This window comes from Doryrhamphus excisus, chromosome 20 (genome assembly GCF_030265055.1).
Source record: "Doryrhamphus excisus isolate RoL2022-K1 chromosome 20, RoL_Dexc_1.0, whole genome shotgun sequence".
Lineage (NCBI taxonomy): Eukaryota > Metazoa > Chordata > Actinopteri > Syngnathiformes > Syngnathidae > Doryrhamphus > Doryrhamphus excisus.
The window spans coordinates 11,590,581-11,600,540 of record NC_080485.1 but is presented as its reverse complement, the minus strand read 5'-3'; the positions used below and the strand labels follow the sequence as shown (position 1 = coordinate 11,600,540).

The following is a 9,960-nucleotide window of genomic DNA, read 5'->3' as shown; positions in this document are numbered from 1 at the left end:
AGATGGCCGAGGGTGGAATTGAACCCTGGTCTCCTAGCTGTGAGGTGCTTTTAGAACATCATTCACAAAATCACTTAAGCAAAAGGATCTATTTAAAAATCCTTGTAAACAATGTCAGCAAATATGACAGGAAAATAAAATACTGCAATCCCGATTACCGATTTTGAAGACATCGTCAGCACAAAAAATATTGTTTCCACATTTTTTAATAACTTTAACAAGGTATAAATCTGGTCGGCACTACTGAAGGCTCGCTGTGAACGACAGAGGTTTCATTGGACATAAAAAAAAACCATAACGACAACAAACATGACATTCATTCATTCACGTGTGAAGCTGAGTAGATGACCGTTAAGCTTTCTTTGGCCCCGGGAAAAGTCAAAAGGAAAAAAAAAAATAGGAAGTGAAGCCAAAGAAGGGCATAATAAAACACATCAGCATCTGCTATAGTGCAAGTCGCTGCCAGCAGAGGGCGCAGCTGCGTATCTGTAGAAATGAATCCAACTCATATGAAAACAAGCTCATTCCAAATGATGTGATGAATAGCTTTTTTCAAAAAAATAACTTTTAAACATGAAATCAGACCTCACAAGTAGTTATATTTTTTAAATAATCATGTTAAGACCATCAAAAATATGAATGATATACAGTTAAGCCCAAAGTAATTCATATTTCATTATTTCTGGATAAATTAAATGAGTGAACACATCTTATTTGCTGAATGGGTACACTTTAGGTCTAGAAATGACACTGCTGTTTTTATTGTTCACATAAGAATAAAGTATGTTTTGCACCATTCCAACCAATTCTGGTAACTTGTCATTTAATGTGGAGCATCCAGACTTTAGATAAAAGTGTGAAAAATGCATAAAACTTACTAAGCATAACTTTCTGTCGTCTTTTGTCATTTTCTTGTGTTATTTCAAGCAAAAAGAGCCCCATTAAACAAATAGAAATTCACTTTAAATCGAACCTATGAGCTTAAATTTATGTGGTGCACTTACAGAAAAGTAGAGCATATTGGACAGGCGGTTGTTTTCTTTTAATCAAAGCGTATAAAATGTGCCGCAGCTTGTGTGTGTTTTTGCGATACAAAACAGTCAAATCAAGTCTGGAAAAGACTTTTGGAGGTCCTGAGTTTTGTCAACAAAAACAGAACCAAAGGCAAAGACAACATTAAAGAAATAGAATTATATCATTTGAAAAAAAAATGACTTTAAAAGGGTTATCCTGCTTTGCAAAGCAGAATAAAAATATTTCTATGAAAGGAGGAACAAACTGGGCGCTCATCACCCGCTAAAGTTCAGCAATGTGACAAAAACAGCGGCCAGGAGTCGTCATGCCCGTTTAAAAAAAAACAAAAAAAAAAACCAACACAAACAAAACCAACGGACGCACTTTTCCTGGGTTCTACTCAAGGCCAAACAAACATGTGACCTTCTGGAGAGGAGTCGGAGCCCTCTGGAGGTCACACTGGGAGTATAAATCGTGCTCAAAGGCACCACGGCGCTGGCTACTAAGAAAAAAGTCAACTCTCCTTCAGCCTGAAAAGAATAAAAGAGTGGAGTAAAAAGTATTCTCCCACGGAAGTTTCTGTTGCTAAGGTTGTGGAAAAGGTTGATTTTGAGGTCCGGTCCCGCCACAAAAAAACAGGACGGCATTTGGCTTGGAATACCTGGGACACAACTTGTACAAAAGTCAAAGGAGGTCCAGTCGGGTCAGAAGTGAGAGGAGTAGCACCATTCAAATCTCATCCAAAATGTGGCTGGTGATTGTTTGATTCCTTAATTCAAGCCAAGTATTGGACGTGTGCGTGTCCACGCTTCTACCGGCGGGGCTGGTGGCGGGACTGCAGCGGCATGGAGGCGGGGCCCGAGGAGGAGGAAGGCGACACGGACGCCAGGGAGGCGGTGGCGGCGGCGTCCTCTGCCTCCTCCAGGTCCCCCCCTCCGGCGTGAAGCTCCTGGCTGACGCTGGACTGCAAGGCGGCCGGGGTGAGCCACTCTTTGGGCAGGCAGCTCTGCAGGAAGGGCACGCACGAGCTGAAGTAGGCCAGGCGGTTGACCCACCGCGGGATCTCGCGGCCGCACAGGATCTGAACACACACATGACACCGAGAAGTAGAAGAGATATAGCGACTTCCCGTTTGTTTCAAAACAAAAGCATAATAGTCAGTTCCAGAGTCAAGCTGTGTCCATCATAACTCTCTCTTAACTGTAAACTTAATGTTTAATCAAAACAGCAGCACCTACAGACTCGCATAAATTAAAATACCACTACTACTACTATGTTAAAAATACTTCTAAGCTCTGTGGAGACGGATTGTACAACATGTGACCGCTCCACCATGGTGGGTGCCTCCGTAATCCAGGAAGCTATTTGACCTGTTTGCGGCACTTCCACTCATATCTAACAAGTTGTTGTTTTTTTGTTTACTTTAATAATTATTTGGAGTGCATGAGAAAGTGGACATCCTGCTTCTCGCCTGAAGTCAGCTGAGTCACACACTCAATCCACATGACGTTCGATGGTTTAGCATGTCTACTACATTACATAATATGACTGTAAAGGTGACTATAGGGATGTTATTTCAGGTCTATGGGACTCTAACAGTGGTTAAAAATAAAATGTATGTCATAAAATGTCATAAACAGGCATTCATTCATTTATTTTCTACCGCTTATCCTCACGAGGGTCGCCAGGGGTGCTGGAGCCTATCCCAGCTGTCTTCGGGGCGAGAGGCGGGGTACACCCTGGACTGGTGGCCAGCCAATCACAGGGCACATATAGACAAACAACCATTCACACTCACATTCATACCTATGGACAATTTGGAGTCGCTAATTAACCTAGCATGTTTTTGGAATGTGGGATTGAAACCGGAGTACCCGGAGAAAACCCACACATGCAAACTCCACACAGAGATGGCCGAGGGTGGAATTGAACCCTGGTCTCCTTGCTGTGAGGTCTGCGCGCTAATCACTCATCCACCGTGCAGCCCCCATAAACATGCGATTATGAAAAAATATATATTTATTATTATCCATTTTTGTTCAAATACTTACAAAGTACATACAAAAGTACGTACATACAAAATAACACTATAAGACATTTACAGCAGCTGTGAAAACGTACATCACGGTGCTTTCAAAGAACGCAGGGAAAAGGACAATGATTGCCTCACATCTTCAAGAGGACAACAACACAAGCGTCCACAAGACTGTGTGTGTGTCTGTGTGTGTGTGTGTGTGTGTGTGTGTGTGTGTGTGTGTGTGTGTGTGTGTGTGTGCCAGCTGGCTGTGCAAGTCCGGGCTTGTATCGTTGTGTTTTAATCCGCATCTCAGTGCTGGGACTAACTGTAAGACTCCCTGCTCATTAGTCGGAGCAGGATAAGCCGATTTAGACCACACATTCACACACGCTCGGCAAGTGCAAGAGTGTCCACTCGATTGCAGGAAAGCTTATATTCATATTCATATTTTGTGTATCACAAGCACGGTTCGATTTCATGAACACAAAGCATTCCTGCCCTATGAGAGCCGAGCTGGAAGGCGATACCTTCATTTAACACGAGCTCATCTCATCAATAATGAAGCAGTTCCGGCCTTCTATCCTGCCCGCCAAATGCTAACATATGCTAGCTGTACACTGTGCTGGATAGCCGGAATAGCAGCTGCTAGTCCTGAAGCCATGCAACACAGATTTTCCAAAGAGAAGCAATCACAACATGAGCTTTCAGGGCTGTTGCTCATGTTTAAAGTTGTGTGTGTGTGTGTGTGTGTGTGTACCTCTGACAGCGCTGAGGAGAAGTGGTTGCAGTTCTTGTGCATGAGATGGTACGCGTTGCCTTTGTACTCCTTCCCCATTTCCTCGATGATCCGCTCCACGTCGTCCTCTGTGAAGTCGGTGCTGCCCAAAACGATGGCTTCTCTGCACACACACACACACACACACACAATCATAACAATGCTACAACACTCAGGTCCTTACACAGTGGGTCCTATAATGTTCAAATTATGGGACTCGGAAACAAAACAATGGAAAAGATCTATTCATTTATTGAATTTTAAAACATGTAGCAGGAAAACGATAGCATGCTATTTTGTTAACATGCTAATGTCAGCATGTCGGCGTGTAACAGTCAACCCCTGCAGGGCACATTAATCAGAGCAGAAGTAACAGACAGAACGCACACACTCACTACATGCTGATCATTACAATAGAGAGAGAGAGAGAAAAAAAACACGGTTCCTCGCTAACTACTTACTTGAATTTAAAGGTGTCGCCCAGCTCTGTTGCGTCACCCGGCGTAATCTCAAAGATCCCTGAGAAGGGGTAAGGATGTCCCCCGTAGGCAAATTCTAACACACATAAAACGGAGACACGGAGTCATTAAGAAATGCTTTGAGTTGAGAGGATGGGGACAGTGGAGTTGCTAGCTTCACCTCGGCCGTAGATCTCGATCCCTGAATGGAAGACACCGATGCCGAGGGAGCTGGTGAACTCATTGATCCAATACTGAGGACGCAGAGACACATAGTTAGGACAGATATTACAAGAAAACATGACACTAAGTACATTTTTTTCAATCCATTAAAATACCAATCCAATCTTCTGTGTGTGAAACGCACGACAGACACTTCATTAGGTACACCTGCACAGTCTAATCTAATTATAATATAAGAATGTGTATGATTACGCTTGTCGCTTGCACACAACACAAAAAGCTGTCCTTCATATTTGGACTCCATTTAAGTGATTACGGCTGCACGGCAGTCAAGTGGTTAGCGCACAGACCTAGGAGACCCGAGTTCAATCCCACCCGGGTTTACTCCTGTTTCCTCCCACATTCCAAAAACATGCTAGGTTAATTGGCGACTCCAAATTGTCCATATGTATGAATGTGAGTGTGAATGGTTGTTTGTCTATATGTGCCCTGTAATTGGCTGGCCACCAGTCCAGGGTGTACCCTGCCTCTCGCCCGAACACAGCTGGGATAGGCTCCAGCACCCCCGTGACCCTCGTGAGGATAAGCGGTAGAAAATGAATGAATAAATAAATAAGTGATTACAAAAATACAAAAGTGATAAATATACAGAATCTTCTCCAGAGCCTCACCACATTTGGTGTTTTTTACGCAATAACAAGCATTTTCAAAGGGAAATGAAACATCATAATGTGAACAGGCTCTGAAAAGTCAATACCGCGACATCTTTCAGTGTCTCATGCAAAATATTTGGTGTTATTTTTGCATGCGGGACACAACATTCATGTCACAACACACTGCTTGTTCTTGTGCAGCATTTGCACAAAGAAGAAAGCCGCCGGCTTTTGCTACTACGTTCAAAATCCTCCTGAAAGGCTGACTCTGTCTGTGTGTGTGTGCGTGCGTTTGAGCACCCGTGTGAGTATTTATGCTGACTCATCATCCAGAAGAAGCATATTTGTAGCCTTGACGACTCACTGGACTGACGACGAACTGGTCTTGCACCCTCCTCCTTCTCCTCAACACCCAGCGGTGACATAAGAGTCTTACCGTGTGTGTGTGTGTGTGTGTGTGTGTGTATGTGTGTGCACGTGTGGGCGTCTTAGAGGGTTTATCAGAATATGTAGCACAGCGAGTGAGGTTTTAAAATAAGTCTAAAAATGACAGATGACGCTGTCTCATTACCAAAAATATGAACACACTGTAACAAAAACCCAATATAAACTATTTCCTGTTTCTAACCTTCACACGTGTTGTTGCTGTAACCATGACAACATTTCTAAGCAGGGAAGGCCGTGAAGCTACAGTTCCTTGATCGACTACGATTGCTTAAGCCGGTGGTCAGTACCCATTGCGCCATCGTCTCAACATGGCCGCCCACTGAAGCACTCAGAGAGAAACAGGAAATGCACTTAGCGGAGACGAGGCAGCAAGCTGGCGGAAATGGCAATGATGAAGGAGTAAAAAGGGTGGGTGGGGGGTTAAAGGGTAGACCCTTCTGTCTATCTGTCTGTCTGTCTGTCTGATCCGCCCGAAAGTCATGTGACACAGTATTGATCCTCAAATGGAAAGCAGAGGACACTTTTCCAGTCTGTCCAGTCTATACAGCTCACAGACCATCGCTATAAATGTCCTCTTTGTTGAAGTATGTAACTAAGATGCCATATAGAACTACAAAAAAAACTACAAAAGCTTTTGTTAGTAATAAGTATTGTTTTATGTTAATACAACAACACCAGTAGTTGGCAATGTGTACAGAATAGAGCATAAAAACCCGTTTATAACCTTTTAAATACAGTAGAGCCCTTTAGCTATAAAATAACACCCCTATATTCACCTTTACACTTGTATTACCCAATACGGTAGATATAATCTGAGAAAATAAGCCATTTAAGACATAAATAATAAGACTTCTGCTCTTGTGTGTTGTAATAAATGCATTCTGGATATGTGGTGGACAGGAAGTGACTTCGGGTGAGCGCTGAGTTTTAGCTCGGCGTGGATTATAGCCGCAGCAGTAGCCTGTGTTGTTATGATTACAGCCGCTCCCTCACTCTATTGCAGTTTTCACGTGTTTCCACCGCCAGGCTTGATAAAACCCATTCTGTTCACCAATCAACAAGCTCCGTCTCGTTTGGAACCTGTGATTCGTCAGGGTCTAAACACTAGTGTGCACCTTAGTGTGTACCTTAAACAACTTTTTACAAAGAACATTGAACTGCGACAACATTGAATTGAGCGACCGAATAAGCATCAGTCAATCAGATTTGAGGCAGTCACTTGTCATTATCCAGATCAGGACACACAATATGCAATGAAATGGACTGCAGCCAATTGTCTCAATGAGCCAATAAAGGATTCCCACACAGAAATACACTTCACAGTTCACAGGTGTGTGTGTGTGTGCTTGTGTGTTAAGATATGCACGAGTAGCTTCTGCGAAATGTTGCGTGTAAAAATCGAGAGAGGCTCGTGCAGTCATTCAAGTGAGAGATAAAAGCTCTTCAGCGAATGACGACTCAAGCGAGGAAGTGACATAAAAGGAAGGAGAGAGAGAGAGACGGCAGGGTGAAAGAATGAATAGAAAGAAGGAAGAAGGAAGTAAGGAAGGAACAAATGCTGCATTGAGATATGCGAGAGGAGACCCAAAACAGCATCTTACATTGGAATCAAAAGGAATACATTGTAGCCACACTGAAAAAATACACATAGTTCACATTTAAGCAGGCATTAAATGCAAAAATAGAATTATTTTCATATGTAAACTGGCTTTTGTTTCTTTTTGCCTGATCAGACACTATTTTTGTTGCATTTAGATTCAAGAATATCAATACCGACACGCTTTCCATACATAAGCACGCCTCGCAGGCCAGGATAGCGGAGTCATAGCGAGGTGTCAGTCATTCATTAATTTTCTACGAGGGTTGCTGGGGGTGCTGGAGGGGGTACTGTCTTTGGGCGAGAGGCTCTGGACTGGTGGCCAGCCAATCACAGGGCACATATAGACAAACAACCATTCACACTCACATTCATACCTATGGACAATTTGGAGTCGCCAATTAACCTAGCATGTTTTTGGAATGTGGGAGGAAACCGGAGTACCCGGAGAAAACCCACAAATGCACGGGGAGAACATGCAAACGCCACACATAGATGGCCAAGGGTGGAATTGAACCCTGGTCTCAGAGCTGTGAGGTCTGCGCGCTAACCACTCGACCGCCGTGCTGCCCATCATTAAGTCATTCATTCATTCATTTTCTACTGCTTTTCCTCACGAGGGTCGCGGGGGTTGCTGGAGCCTATCCCAGCTGTCTTCGGGCAAGAGGCGAGGTTCACCCTGGACTGGTGGCCAGCCAATCACAGGGCACATATAGACAAACAACCATTCACACTCACATTCATAACCTATGGACAATTTGGAGTCGCCAATTAACCTAGCATGTTTTTGGAATGTGGGAGGAAACCGGAGTACCTGGAGAAAACCCATGCAAACTCCACACAGAGATGCCTGAGGGTGGAATTGAACTCTGGTCTCCTAGCTGTGGTCCTAGCGCTAACCACTCGCCCACCGTGCAGCCCATCATTAAGTCAGTTGTTGTCAATTGTTTTCTGTCATGCCCCCCTGGTGACAGAATGTAGCTTAGCGTGCACGTTACAGCCTGCAAATACGAGCGCGGGTTTGATCAACTCTGTAGTCTTGTTGATGTAATTGCCTGATTGTTTGGGTTAACAAGCCAACAACTATCTTGTTAGCAGACGAAATAAGACACAAGGGTGTTCATAGAAGAGAAATACTAAGACCCCGCCTGCGGTCCAACACAGGGAATCCATATCAATCAATGATTCATCAATACTCGAGTGCCCGGCTTCTGTATTGACTCATCTCGCATGGTGACATCATGACGCCGTCAGCATCACCCATCACCATAAAGATGCGTGTACTCATATAGTACATCTCTATGAGGAAATACACTGTGACTTACTAACGCTGTGGTTTGGGGCCCCTTGGCTTCCGCTTTATTTCCGCTCAAAAGAACTGAAATCCCCATTCACATACACGTTCATGCAGGACAACAATATTCCATCTCTGTTTTGGACACAGCAGCTTAAAAACAATGGAGTGTGGAATAGCTTTTGCTCCGCACCTTACATGGTGATGGAATAAGGCAGCAATGCGGCTTTATGGTTGGTTCAACTTTAATAACACCACTGTGAAAAGTTTGGGAAACGCTGGTCTAGTTTATCCTGTGTGGCCGAGGCACCTGCCTCCAAAGTCAACTGGGATAGGTTCCAGCTCACCTGTGACCCTAATAACATACAGGAAGTGGATGCTAGGACAACCAAATAACAAAGCATTGTTGTTTAACACAACATTGGGGGAGCTACTTTATTAGTACAACTTAGCGTTTAATGGGAAATGACTTGCCAAGTAAAAATTAAATTACATACAATTTACACGAGTTTGGGGTTTATCAGTACACGCCGAATATATGAGAGAAGCATGAGAATCAGCGACAAACAAAAGTATTGTGTTCATTGTCATCCATAAGTGTCTGAAAATGGCAAAATATCCATAACCACTCCTTTTTCTAACGGACTTTCGCCCAAGCACTGCCGACGAGACTCGGTGAACCGCATTGTTTGCGTCAAGACGTATCTCGTACCCGAGCGTGTTAAAAACAACAAAATGAATAAAAAGATATAAAAACAAACACGTACCATATCGTAGACGTTGAGGATGACCGGCTCGTTTGCCATCACTAGCATCAGGATGTTACCCTCGTCCCAGCTCCCGGTTATGGTGCTTTTCTGGCGGGTCTGCCTCCTTCGCTCGCCCCCCCGGATACTTCCCCCAGAGCCAGAACCTCCAAAAAAATGGACCCCCTCTACTTGGAAACGTAAACACTTTCACTGCAGACAGTCAACTGGACGTTTTAAAAAAACGTTCGATGAGCTTTGTGTCGTCCAACATCTGACAGGCTTTATCGGCTGAGGCTTTCTGGCTATACGAGTAGCCACTCGGCTAACCTGAAGTAGCTGTCAAAAAAAAAAACAAGGTGACTTTTAAACACGATTTTTTTTCAAAAGAGTTCGTGACAGGGGCGTGCAGGGACAAAATGTGTAAAATGACGTAATGTTACGCACAAAGCGGCGATCTGCGGATAGCTACAACACGAACCGAGCATGCAAAGTCAGGGATGGGAAAGGAAAAATTGGACAGTGAAGAGTGGGCGAGCACACAACTGACTCCGCGATGACTCCGCGCTCGATTAGTCGACCTTGGTAAGTCGAAAGAATTATGGGAACTGTAGTTGAAACAGCCAAAGCAGGCAACTGTGGATTAAAAACACCTGAAATCAATTAACTTTTTTACAATTCTCATTTATTGAGATGCATTTGTATAAATCTAAGACAATGCACAACAAAAAAACATATTTGTGGAAAAAAACTGAAGAATATTGATCTTGCCACAC

At 43.7% G+C, this 9,960-nt stretch overlaps 1 protein-coding gene across 1 annotated transcript; it reads right to left on the bottom strand.

Moving 5' to 3' along the window:
• Positions 1-188: 188 nt before the first annotated feature.
• desi2 (desumoylating isopeptidase 2) lies at positions 189-9,766 on the bottom strand. Its single transcript, XM_058059106.1, has 5 exons — positions 9,206-9,766; positions 4,446-4,518; positions 4,268-4,361; positions 3,789-3,930; positions 189-2,095 (listed from the first exon to the last, which is right to left on the bottom strand). The coding sequence occupies exons 1-5, from the start codon at positions 9,251-9,253 to the stop codon at positions 1,826-1,828; spliced, it is 627 nt and encodes a 208-aa protein (XP_057915089.1). The 5' UTR covers positions 9,254-9,766; the 3' UTR covers positions 189-1,825.
• Between the last annotated feature and the right edge of the window lie 194 nt (positions 9,767-9,960).